This window comes from Platichthys flesus, chromosome 9 (genome assembly GCF_949316205.1).
Source record: "Platichthys flesus chromosome 9, fPlaFle2.1, whole genome shotgun sequence".
In the NCBI taxonomy this organism is placed as follows: Eukaryota; Metazoa; Chordata; class Actinopteri; order Pleuronectiformes; family Pleuronectidae; genus Platichthys; species Platichthys flesus.
In genome coordinates this window covers 3,334,951-3,348,595 of record NC_084953.1, presented here as the reverse complement: position 1 = coordinate 3,348,595, position 13,645 = coordinate 3,334,951, and the positions used below count along the sequence as shown (strand labels likewise).

The 13,645-nt window shown below is 45.7% G+C and overlaps 1 protein-coding gene across 3 annotated transcripts; it reads left to right on the top strand.

Annotated features, from left to right (window-relative positions):
* The first annotated feature begins 268 nt into the window (after nt 1-268).
* b3galt2 (UDP-Gal:betaGlcNAc beta 1,3-galactosyltransferase, polypeptide 2) lies at nt 269-12,933 on the top strand. 3 transcript variants are annotated; one of them, XM_062396051.1, is made up of 3 exons: nt 269-525; nt 2,155-2,256; nt 10,703-12,933. In XM_062396051.1, exon 3 carries the CDS (start codon nt 10,977-10,979, stop codon nt 12,282-12,284), a length of 1,308 nt encoding a protein of 435 aa, XP_062252035.1. In that variant the 5' UTR covers nt 269-525; nt 2,155-2,256; nt 10,703-10,976; the 3' UTR covers nt 12,285-12,933. The 3 variants fall into 3 exon arrangements, with proteins under 3 accessions (XP_062252035.1, XP_062252037.1, XP_062252036.1); XM_062396053.1 differs by lacking the exon at nt 2,155-2,256; XM_062396052.1 differs by lacking the exons at nt 269-525; nt 2,155-2,256 and adding an exon at nt 3,414-4,202.
* The last annotated feature ends 712 nt before the right edge of the window (nt 12,934-13,645 follow it).

Sequence of the window (13,645 nt, the reverse complement as noted above, 5' to 3'; positions counted from 1 at the left end):
TCCCTTTTTTAAATTAAATTAAACCTTATTTACGACATGTTGACTCCAGGTGCTACCGGCCAAATCTTTTTTCATTCCACTCGTCACTCAGGGTGTTGTGATGTGATATGAACGATAAGCTAGTGTCCTTTTAGGCTATAATTAGATTATTAGTTAATATTATGACTTCCACACCCGGACTCCCCTTGAATAACATGAAACACGCTTTATTCATCCAAGTTATAATTATTTTTTACATTAGATCTTGTTCCCTGGGACGGAGACAGAGATATTCACAGAGACCTCATGGACGCCTGCACTTGGGAAGCAGCCAGAGGACGTTATGTCCGTCTTCCACAGCTCACGTTTCATCCAGGGCTGAATTTCTTGAGAGGCGAAGCTCTGAGATAAACAACCTCGTCTTCCTCACACAGCGTCCGAGAGGAAACACAGGAAACAGCGAACTACAGAGCAACCTGAGAAAAGTGTGAGACAGAAAAGAATCCAAAGACAAAGCCATTGAGTCATCAGATTGGTAAACTCCCGGTGAGAATGGATATAAGTGCATAATTTGCCATGTCATTAGGCATTTCTCCTCAGAACTCGCCAGGATGACGAATCGACCACGACTGAAAGCATAGAAATTAGAAATTATTCAAATGTGAAAGGGTTTCCAGGGTTGCTAAGCGGGTTGCTGGAGAAGTTGGTGTTTGAATTTCCTGCTTTTTGCAAAGAGGTCAAACTGGGGCTGTGGTTTTCAAACTGATCCAGAGACAGGGACGCAGCATCAGGTCTTTGGCACCGAGCCAAAGCACAAACTAAAAGGCATGACAGTCACCCAAGAGCAGAAGCTATGTGCTACTGTACATACGTGTGTGTGTGTGTGTCTGTGTCTCTGAGCATGTGTTTGTGTGTGTGCACACTAGACTGACTTCCTCTGAGTTTCAGCAGAAGCAGACGTGGTGTTCCAAGATACTCCCCGAGCTCCGGCAATTCATGATGACCGTTTAAATTTTGATACCCCGGCCTTTCCTGAGTTAAGGAAGTCGCCTCTCTAATAGAAGCCACATGATATAAGTGCTGCAAACCTGGCAACGATACCAGAATTCAATCCCCACCAGTACGCCCTTATCTGACAGATATGCTTCTCTCCAGCCACGTAGAGCTAATGGCCTCCAAAGTATTTCTGTCGAAGACACGGGCTCCTATTAATTATTCAGTCACCTGTGCTCCTTCGCCGCGGCGCGTCCTTACAATATTTACGGTGCAGCGAGAGGCTGCTCCCCCACCGGCTGCTCCCCCACCGGCTGCTCCCCCACCGGCTGCCGGTCCCCCAAGTCAGAGCGAGCTGCTGGAGCACGAGGCCACGACTCCCAGCGGCTCCACTTCCAACCGGGAGACAAGCGGCTCTCAACGCCAACGTCCAGGAACTCTGCACGAGTGTAAACATGACTGAAGGCTGATGGAGGGTTTGCTTTGTGTTTCAGTCATATTGAGGGAGGTAGAGTTTCCTCAGCGCTCTGTGATGGAGGGAGAGAGTGGTCTGTGTCTGTGTGCACTCGGCCTAAAGGTGAAATGATGCTGAGTGCAGTGGATAACCACGTGTGCACGCTGCTAATGTACCGTGAATTATTACATTTTTTGATTAATGGCCAAAACCGTGGAGCCAGGGATAAACAAAGAGCCCAGTGAATCCAGCTGCTACCAGACAACCACTGGCCACCAGCTCTCACACCAGTTAAATCCCCCTTTTCCACCCACAGAGGGGTGGGCTGGGGAGAGGGAGGGGAGGGAGGGAGCGATGCTGCATTCAAGTGAACGTGGGAAAAGTAGGAGAAATGAGCTTCAGGTAAAAGAGCCCGCTTAAGGGGAAGAGGTGCATTTGAAGAATCGGATGCTGTTTACTTCAATTGTATTTGATGTGTGCTTCGTGGATGTAATGGGAAAATCCACTGATCAATCATTTACCACTGGGATGAATGTCTTACTCTTGTTTTGACAGTTTTCTGTGCCCTTGGCAGATGCAACTGCAAAGTTCATGTCCTTACTGGGTCATTTCTCATCATGTTGACTTTTATCTGGGTGTTTCCTCATTCTGGTGCATACTGATAGCAGACTAAGCTGTTTATTTGAGTTTCTCTTTTATTATAATGTACAAATGACTTCCCTCTCCAGAGCTTACAAAAACAAGTCCGGTCTGAGAAACTCTTTATTTCACATCACGAGATCAATTTCCACCATATGGACTCTTCACCCCCACCCTCCATCGACACAGTGGTGAGTAGATAATGACTGAGTTTTAATTTGTCTGTGAACTATCACGTTAATATCTGCACGGCTGAATGCTTGCGATATCGTCCTGGAGGCCTTTGCTAAAAAACGTGAACGTGAATAATACTAGTTCAATTGTGTTTCATGTCTTCAAACAAGCGTTCACTTTTTTTACATTATTTCATATTTTCTTGAAATTTCAGGGAAAATTAAATCTTAAATCTTCAAAATCTCCTAAACTGACATAAGTCATACGGATTTCAATGTTTTAATTGTATCTTTAAATTGTACGAGCACCGTGTTGTTGTTCTTTTTAATGGCGGCCGAACTTGTTCATATCTTCGTGCAATTCAGAGCTGAGATGTGCGCAGGTCAGATATAGTAACTGCCATTTATTGTAATAACTCTCCTCTCAGAATTTAATCAAATGTTCCAGCATATGTGTCAAAAAATAGCAATAATCAGGAAAAGGACTTTAATATCAGTAATTACACAGGCTCCTACTGAGCACATTTTAATTAGACTGTAACACTGTGTGTGTGGGGCCTAGATATTACTCATGCTGTGGGGACCTACATGCGTTTAGTCACTTATGAGGACCTTGCTTCATCACAAGGACAAAAATACTTACTATGTTGAAATAACATGAAATGTCACGTTATATATGTTCTTTAAATATCTCATATCACAGGAAACATCTTGATATTCCAGAAAAAATTACACAATAGCGTAAAGTGTTTAACGCTCTTGCTTGATACCTTTGTATGGTGTAATAACAAACAATAAATCATGTTATATTGTTAAAATATGCTGATCGAACATGAGTATCATATTCTTGTTGCAAGGCTTCAACGATACGTTATTTTTTTTTCTTCTCTTATGGCTGCAATACCCGACGAGAAATATAACAATATATGATATTTAGTTCATTGGGGAGTAATATTGTATTATGTCTATTAGTTTATTAACAGTGCCAGATGGTGGCATCGGTATCTGGAATATTTTGGCCTGAAAATTGCTCTTTCAAGAAAACCATTTGTTTTTGTGTGTGTGTGTGTGTGTGTTTTTTCATGTGGTCCTGTTTGTGTGTGTTTGTGTGTTTGTTGAGGGGAGGGGAGGGTGGGGGGGGATTCATTTTTTCCCCGCACGATCCGCAAACGCACCACGAGCGTCGGTCTGGGTCACGTGAGATGCTCCGCTAAGAATGCGGTGACGTGCTGGAGTTCCGTCAGAGGAGCGGTGTCTGACAGCCAGTCTGCCCGGGACCAACAGCTGCCTTCCCCGGCTGAGACGAAGCGTCGGTCCGGGGCGGAGCGGAGGAGCAGAGGAAACAAAAGACGGGTGGAAGGTGCAGAGACGAGCCGCTGGGTTTTTGGGTTTTCCCCCTGCAGGACTGTGGCAGTGATCGGACTCATTGATGCGCGAGGATTTTATGTTTTTGATTCTGTGTTTTTCCTCCATCTCCTCCTGCACATCAGCCCTCCGAGCAGCGGGGAGGAGCAGCCCCCTCTCCCGCATCCCTCCAGCGGACCGGGCTCCCGGATAAACGCGCATGGATGCTGCGGTGTTTCTCTCACTCTCTCTCTCCCTCTGTCCTCCGTGGAAAGCAACTTAAACCCGGGGGGACACAAGAGTGAAGCCGCGGAGGGGGACGCAAGAAACATAAAGATCGACTAAGTAGAACCGGGAGAGGAGGGTCCCCTGCCCGGAGCAGGAGAGGCTCTAGCCCCGCAGGTTTGTGGAGCCCGCGGGGGATGAGGACGCATCCCGGTGTGATTAGGGGGACAGGGGCGAGGCGGGGGGCGGATTAAGCGCTTGAAACCCGGGTTTGTTTCCGAGCCTCGGAGGGTCGGGTATGGCGGGTGGAGGCACCAGGGTTCAGCCACTCCATCAGCCGACCGCAGCCCCGTCAGCAGCCGCATCAGCAGCAGCAGCAGCATGAGGAGGAGGAGGTACACAGCCCCGCACGTCTCATCAGTCCCCCACACCCTCATTATTCATTTAGCCTTCCCCGCCCTCGTCTCCACTCCATTACATCTCCCACTGCCATCCATCCATCCATCAACCCCCCACCCAACATCCAGCTCCCCCCCCCCCCCCCCCCCCCCCTGCATCCTGCATCTTTTCCCCATCACCAGGCACCTTGTGGTCCAAGTGGCTCCTCGAGGTGACACAGGGGCCCCTCAGGCATATGTTCCACACACCTTGATTTAACTCAACCTCTTAAGATGAACGTGGATGAGTTGTTGTTCTCTCTCTCTCTCTCTCTCTCTCTCTCTCTCTCTTTCTCTCTTCCCCCCCACCACCATCCCGCTATCACAGATACCAGAATACAGTCCCACAGAGTCAGGTTTAGGGATCCCCTTCACTTGGAGCTGTCACAGGGCGAGGCCATCGATTGGGGTTCAATTAACCGGGCTTCTTCTTATCCACTTCATCACGTACAGCTGCCTGAGCCACTTGGCACCCCCCCCCCCCCCCCCCCTGCATGCTTAGGGATATCTGTTAACTGCTGAGATGGACATTTAAACAAAAAAAAAAATCAGCTAATCTCACCATCTGGGTGTTCGCCCTGCCCACCAGACTATGAAACTTTAATAGGGTCTAATTTTCAAACCACCTCATAATTTATTGCTGTGGCATCTGAACCAACGTTGAGAGCGGATGCAGGGAGAATGGAGGATATAAAGCCCGGGCGCTATTAGGTAAAACAGAAACAATGCTTTGAATTACGTTTACTGGTAAAGAGTTGTCTGCGGCATTATGAGGGGGGGAAAATTCAGTCAGGTGGGAAAATAATATCGCGTAATATTTAATACAATCTGCAGTCGCTCGGAGCGGCCCACGCTTTATTTCCCTGTGGTCTCCTGTGTGTTCAGGTGGAGTTTCAAAAGGCTGCTCAATCATTTGCTACCGGACAAATGGAATCAAACGCTGCACCCGGTGTCCACATCATATCTTATGGCTTTGAATTACAGGAATAGTTCCTATCAAAATATATAAAAAGAATTTGAATTGTGAAGTTTTGATATTGGCCTGCGAGGTACATGTCAAGGTACATTTATTACAACTATACTAATTGAGCAATGTCGAAAATCATCAAATTGCTGGTTTTGTCGGTGAAGATGTCAAAGATATTCAATTTTACATTGCATGAGACAAAGAAAATACTTATCGATCCGGTTAGAGAACTGATAATTAGTGAAAAATTTCAGCTCAAGATATTCAATGAGAACTGCCCTGGAGGACAGATAGTTCCCGGACTTGCCTCTTTCACAATAAACCTCCTCCCTTCTTTGTATAAGGGTGGAGGCAGCACCTCCCAGAGACAGTTTCATCACGGGTAAATAAAACCAAGCTGTCTCCGCCGCCAGGCACCGCCTGTGCTTGTTTTTTGAGATTTGGGTGGACTAACCCTTCAAGGGTCAGATATGGTCATGTTGTGTAATTGGGAGGGACGGCTCCAGTGGCCTGGCCCAGATCAGACCCGCCTAGAGTGATGAAGAGAGGAAAAACAGCTGTCATCCAGTCTCACTCATCTGCTCTGAAGCACTTAGCAAGAATGCAACCACCAGATCTCACTGGTCCTATCCCACTGGTACTTTCCCACTAGACCTATCCCAGTGGTACTATCCCTATTTAGTCACTTATACACCAAATATGGTCAATTTACTCAAAAAACCCAAAAGACTGTTTCTCACCGTGAGTTTGTTTATGTGAAACATCGACACACTGTGGATTAACCACAGGAGCGAAGACACTTATTTTGCTGAGCGATGTGTTTCTCTTGAATTCCCAAATGTCATGTTTTCAATAATTTGAACACCACCAACTGCACCCAGTTCCATTTGTATATGATTTGTGGCATGAATCTAAAAGCGAGATCTTCAAAGCCTCAGCGGATGAAACCATCTGCATCACTCAACTTACCACAGGAGGAGTAGAGAGAGTAGGTACAATGGATTTAGGTTCATTATTAAAAGAAATCTGAATAAAAAATAGGACCGTTTTTCAAAATTGAATCTCTCATACCAGTACTTTTCTAACCTGGGATACTTCTTTTGTGTATGTATATTTTATGGATATATGTATGCATGTGTATATATCATTTAACAATGTAGTTCCAAACAATTAATCGAACCACGCTACACATAATGGATAGGGGTTCAAAACTGGTATCTAAAACATAGCTAATCCGATCGCTCAAAGTCGTGGATAAGTGATTAAAACAGATGCCAAGAAGTTACAGACAAAAAGATAGCGTAAACATAGCTAACTTTATGGATATGTGGTTAGAGCAGATAGCAAAGTTATTGATGAATAGTTTCTTCTATACATAAAGCATAAATTAAAGTAAAGCTGGTGATATAGGGATGAAGAAGGTCACTAATATACTCCGGTGTTTGAATCGATTGAAGACGGTTGAGAGACGACTTATTGAGGCAGGTGAACTGGAAATTGAAATAGCCAAGTCGGGATGAAATGAAAGCGTGGATAATCTTCTCCAGCTCAGGTTTTGATAAAATAGATCTTAGTTTAACGATACTTATTAACTGAAAAAGCAAGAACGAGTCAAAGAACAGAATAAGTAAAGGGATCCTTCTTTGGGGGCTACTTTTGGAGGCCAAAATTAGAACTTCAGTCTTGTCTGTATTAAGTTGTAAAAGGTTGTTAGACATCCAGTCGTCAATTTAAAACAAGACAGTTTATCTGCGTCATCAGGCTTCCAAGACACATAGAGCTTAATATCATCAGCGTAACAGTGACGGGATATATCTGTGATATTGCTAATGATAAGAACTAAGGGGAACATATATATAAAACAAATAATAGAGGACCCAAGACAGAACCCTGGGGCACACCACAGCCTCAAGTTCAGTCAGGTGGGCACAGTTCAATTTAAGGGCCGTAGTCGTCGTCGTCTTGAACAATACAACATTAATAAAACATTACATTTGCCCAGGAATATGAAAACCTGAATCCTCAAGTCAATAAATACGAATTTGGACGACCAGCTGGTCAAATAACTTGCAGTCAGTCAGATGGAGAGAGAGTGAAAGTTGAGGAGAGGGACGACAGCATCCTACACTTGTTTTCTCAGTCAGACGGTAAACAACGGTCAGTAAATGAGAGGTTATCATGGAGTTGTGCGGCCGAGCAGGGTCGATGAAAGTGAAGAGTGCGAGGAGGGTTTAAGACCAGACCACAGCAGCACTGAGGGGACCGCTGTGGCCTCCTCACTGTCAAGTGTTCGCACTGAACGGAGACTTCATTGTTCCGATTGTTCTTTTTACATATGAGATAATGAGTTTGCTCTCATTGCAAATCATCAGACAAACACACCAAACCAGTTGGAAGGTTGTGAATCCTCCTTTTCAACAGGTGCTTGTTCCTTTGGATTACAAACAGAATTTTGCTACAATAAATTGAAAACGTTGGTGTGAACTGAGATCTTAAACAGAAGTATAGTAGATATGTAGATATTTATCTGTTGTTCTTTATTGTGTTATTGCAGAAAGCCCCCAAAAATTAGGAATGAAACAACTTAACTGAGCCAAAGTCACGGGATGTACAAAACGACAGACACACACACAGACACACACACACACACACACACACACACACACACACATATACAGGCAGGGAGCAAGATAAAACCAGTGAGGAATATGAAAACATTTTCAAATAACTAACGGAATAGTTAATATGTCAGATTCATTAACTAGAGTCAAATGCCAAAGAGAAGAGGGGGAGCAGTTGGCTGCTTTATTCAAAATAAAGTTCCTTCCTTGTTTGTATTGAGGTGGCGGCAGGACCGTCCCTGACATTGTTTAACCAAGGACCAATAAAATCCAAACCGTCTGCAGCAAGGCTAGTTTTTTTTTTTTATTGTGACTCAATAAAAAAGCCGTCATATGTTTTGTCCCCGCCCCCTTTGACCTGGTAATTATATACACAAAGCCTCTGTATGTAGCAAATGGAAGCTGTCAATTCTCCTCAGGGAAATGTGTCACTATCACAGAGTGCACTGTTTCACTGAATGAATGCAGCCCCCTCATTGACACCGGGGATATTGGTTGTGCATGTATTAAACACCTTGCGGAGTCATTAAATAGACCAGGGCCGGTTGTGTAGGCATGGAAACACAACGCTACCTGTGGGGAACGATGTGTCCACCTCGCCACCGTCCAAAGTCTCTTTCCGTTCTCATCCTGTTGTGTTTCCTCCCTCTGGGCGCCAAGCAGATGTGGCGACAGAGAAGGGGGGAGTAATGTATGCCTGGTATTTCACCGCTGTGTCACTCTCCCAGCGTTCGTTCTAATTATTGACCGCTGCAGAATTGCCGGGGCTTTAATTAGTGCTAGTGTAACTAATTGGCTCGCACAGAAGTGACATTGATGGGAGGCAAGGAAATGAATTAAAGAGGGGAGGCATTGGCAGATTCAACGGATCTGCTAAAAAGTAAAGATGGATGCCTGGTCTCTCGGTGGAGCCGGCGTTTGCATCAACAAGAAAACAAAGTCGCACACTCGACCACTCAAGGCCGTCGACACGCGTGTGTGTGTGTGGGCGGGTGGATGGTCGTGTGTGGGCATCTGTCACGTGTGTGTGTGTTTCTCTGTGTACATTTGTATTCATGTGTATACGTAGCCCCCTGTGTGTGTCCACTTCATCAGAGCTCAGATGTAACTAGATGTTCATTAATTTGACAGGAGAAATCTCTCAAGCGCTGGATATGCTTGGATGTAAAGTATGTTAACCTTTAAAACAAAGCCGGCCCTGGCCCCTCTCATTCTCCTGTAATTGCTTGCGCCGGGGAAGCTCACTCGCCTGAAAAGGTTATCGTGTTCCCTGCCAGTTGTCGTGGCGAATGAGCAAACATAACAGGAAATGAAAATTGGAAGTTTAGAAAAAATCGAGAGTTGAGGTGTAGCATTTGCACAAAGTAACGCTCCGTTGTTCGCTGTCCTCAAATGATTACAACTCAAGCACACGGATAAACAAAATGGCAATGCAGGCAGACCATAAATTAATACACTCACGAAAGGAAAGATGGATTCCAGATTCTCACACTGCTGCTGCATTAATATTCACCAGAGTCTACCTGCAAGTTTCTGCTGGCTTATTCTGTTTTCTCTGGTGACGTGTGTGTGTGTGTGTGTGTGAGCTAGTTATGCACAGCGCCGATGATGTGTGTATCTAGTGTGGATGTAATTATGTGTCGAGGGCACACGCATCTTTTGTGAGTCTACGCACACAATTAGTGATTATGTGTGCGGTGTGTTTGCTGTGTATATCATTAAGTCGGGTCTGCATTAGATTTAGGGTTATTGTGTGTTTTCTAGGCGGCACAGAAATGATTATGTGCGCAGTATTTGCTGTGCATGTGATTATGTGCAGTGCACAGTAAATTCTGTGCTTGTGCAAACGGATCGTTGGTGAGTTGAAGAATCAATGTGTGCTTACATGATCGCCTTTGTGCCTCCCTCTGTGGATAAGTCCCTGAGGGCAGAAGATGCAATCTTACAGATCACATTTTGTCAGCGCTGTTGCAGCTGTTCATGTGTTTTGTTTGCATTCGTACGTTTATGTGCATGTTTCCTTGTTTGTGCTAGATAGAAGATGGGTGGCCACAGCTAGACAGTAGGCAGCGTAGATAAGCTGAAGGTGCGATGAGAATAGCGTGTAAGGGGTGGGGGGGGCTGTTATCATCGGAGGCTGGCACAGGCCTCGGAACCGCTGCCTGCTGGAACCTGAAAACTCATTCAGACAGATTCATCTCCTCCCTGGCTGTCGTTGCATGGTGGGGGGCTGATGACACTCTCTCAACCAAGCAGCTCAGTGTAGTGTTAGCCGGCACCACGTTGAGCCAACCTGCAATTTATAAATCTGCCCTTGGCATTAAGCTGAATAATGGCATGCAAGAGGCAACTAGGAATATGAGCAGGAGCCAGCTCAGATTCCACAAAGACTTCTGCCTTGTGAATTATTCTGAAGATGTGTTTTGTAATGTGTCTCAACATCTGGATGTTCCTTCACAGATGCACCACAGAAAGAAATGCTTGCAACATTTGCAGCAGCAGTATTTCCTTCTCCCAATGCAGCAATATTCAATACATGTCCAGTTTTATTTCCTCAGGAAGCCACATGCCCACAGTCCAATCAAAGATGCTACGACGCCGTCATATTGGTTCCTTACTAAATGTTAAGTCAGTTTACCAAACTAATCCTTTCACCGTCGTGGGCTCTGCATCCACAGAAAGCTGTCAGTTGGGTTTTTGCATCCGGAAGACATTAATTAAGAATGATTCTGTCTGTTGCATGAGAAACCATGAAGAAAATGATTCAGAAACAAACTCATTAAGTTGACATCTGACTCTGTGCACTAGAATGGGGGATGCTTCTTGGAGCATTGCCAAGACTAAATATTGTTTCTTTTTTCTCTTTACAGGTTAGTGAGAGTAAACACAAAGGACGCATCCCTTATCATTTCCTGAAGGAGGCAACACTTAGAGCATGAGCCTGTGTGCCACGGACTCATCGCCCTCCTAGCTCCACCAGGTGCCCTTTAAACCTGCTCCACGCTGCACTGGTGGACTCCACCAGGTGGATCACTCCAACCCATCTGCCGGCTCAGATCCCCCTCTGGTCGTTGGCAACCACATGTGTGAGGTGACAGTGTGCTACTTGAGCAGCAGCAGCCTCCTGCGACCCCAATCTCCACCATGCAGTGGAGACGGCGGCACTGCTGTCCCATCAAGATGACCTGGACCATCAAGCGTTCAGTCTTTCGGACCCACGTGACTGGCCTCCTCTCGCTGGCTCTGCTCTTCACTTTCTTCTTGTTTTTCAGCCACCAGGACTGGCTGCCGGGACGCAGTGGGCTCCGGGAGAACCCACTCAGTAATACACTGAAGGCCCTTCGCAGCCCCAAGGTGGACGGCAACCAAAGCAGCTCCCTGAGGAGCCCGTGGAGGGATGGGGGATATGTAGCGCCAAAGCCTCTGCTCAACCTCAGCACTCAGCAGGCGGAGGGGGCGGCGGGAGAGACCGTCGGAAGCAGGATGGGTGTAATGGGGCTCGGGGACACCATGAGCACCAACAACAGTTTACAGAAGGAGATGGGTGTGGGAGGGACGCTCAGTGCTCAGCCTTACCGCTACATCCTGAACGAGCCCTTCAAGTGCAGGGACACCACGCCCTTCCTCATACTCCTCATTGCTGCAGAGCCCAGCCAGGCCGATGCCCGAAACGCCATCCGTGCGACGTGGGGGAATGAGAGTGTAGCGATGGGCCTGGGGTTTGTCCGTCTCTTTCTGCTCGGAGTAGGAAAGAGCTCTGATACCTTCCTCCAGAGCAGCATCGAGGAAGAGAGCCGCATTCACCATGACATCATTCAACAGGACTACCAGGACACTTACTACAACCTGACCATCAAAACCCTGATGGGCATGAACTGGGTGGCCACCCACTGCCCACACGCCTCCTATGTGATGAAGACAGACAGCGACATGTTTGTCAACACCGAGTATCTCATCCAAAAGCTGCTGAAGCCCGAGCTGCCTCCCAAGCATCGGTTCTTCACCGGCTACATGATGAGAGGCTATGCGCCAAACAGAAACAAGGACAGCAAGTGGTACATGGCGCCAGAGCTTTACCCGAGCGAGCGCTACCCGATATTCTGCTCGGGCACGGGGTATGTGTTCTCAGGGGACATGGCCGAGCTGATCTACCAGGCCTCTCTCGGCATTCGCAGACTGCACTTGGAGGATGTTTACGTGGGGATCTGCTTGGCGAAGCTGCGCATCGACCCGGTACCCCCACCCAATGAGTTCCTCTTCAACCACTGGCGGGTGTCTTACTCCAGTTGTAAGTACAGCCACCTGATCACGTCGCATCAGTTCCAACCCAATGAACTTGTCAAGTACTGGAACCACTTGCAGAGCAACAAGCACAACGCCTGCATCAACATAACCAAGGAAAAGAATGGCAGGTACCGGAACCGAAGGTTTCACGGAGAGAGGCCTCCATGATGCCTCCTGTGACCGCCAAAAAGACAACGGGAGACGGGCACACTGTAACGTCAGCCGTTGGAGGGCACGTGGAACCTAGCACTATACACTATTTGGGGAAAAGCACATTGTTTTTGGTATTGTGTACAGTTGATGATCCAAACTATTTTTTTAATTTGAGGAAAAAAAAGGTAATTATGGTGAAGTATTCTGGGGTGAAGGACATGTCTGTGTTTATGATAATTCAGGTGCCAACAGGAACGTGGTCGTTCATGCTAATGTGTAGGTTCTCCTCCAAAGGGAAGTGCGGTACGTCAAAAAAACAACAACTGTGACACAGCCGTGTTTACACAGACACAAAGGGAAATGTAAGTGTATTATGTGGAAAGTTACACTACCTAAATATGAATGAAAGTATCTTTGACATTGACCAGTGATGCTGCCCTATTTCTCAGTGTTTACTTTACATATTTATCAAAGAACACGCCTCTAACCAGAGGGGTTTATCTGTCATATACTGTATTTTATTTTGAAAAAGAAATCGACACAGAAGCACTCAGAATCACGACAGAGATGACTGAGATTGTATTTTTTAAAGCTTTACATTGATTATGACTGCACTCGAGCAAATGTGCAATGAATCAACTAACAATTAAATGTATTGAAGTCAGTTTGTTGTGTGTATTTTCTCCGGAGTCCTTCGTGGTGTTTGAATAAGAGCAGCTCATTGTTGAAAACGTAACGGCAGCAAAACTACTCACCTTTCATTGGAGTTTTAATGATTATCTAAAACCTGATTATATACTTTCCATATTACTGTCCAAATACATTGTAATTTGTCATTAAAATAATTTATTTAAGTTTCTGTTATAAACGTATGAATATCGTACAAAACTAGTTGTTACGCAGTGATTAGCTTTTCATCTGCATTTGTTTTTTTTATTTGTTAGTAGGATTACACAAAAACTACAGAGCCCATTTCATAATTCCATTTCATAATGGAGACTTGGAAGATTTTATTGTTTGTTTGGTTTAATCTGAGATATTTTTGGGGCCTTTTCCCCTTCATTAACAGTGCAAGTGGGGAGGGAGAATATGGGAGACGACACACAGCAAAGGGCCGGGTCGGAATCAAACCAGCAGCTCCTGCAGGACTCTGTATTTTAAGTTTTAATGGTGGAGCCTCATTTGGTAAATTGCCGGTTTGAAACCGCACACAGACGAAGCTGGTGCGGTCGACACACCTTGTCGTCAGTGATTCATGGAGGTTAAATCCGTTCCTCATTCATAACCTTTCAAAATCCCAATTCTGAGTGAACCAGGCAGATAATGTGTATTATCTACAAACATAACCGCGGATCGTTAATGTATGAAAAGGTGAT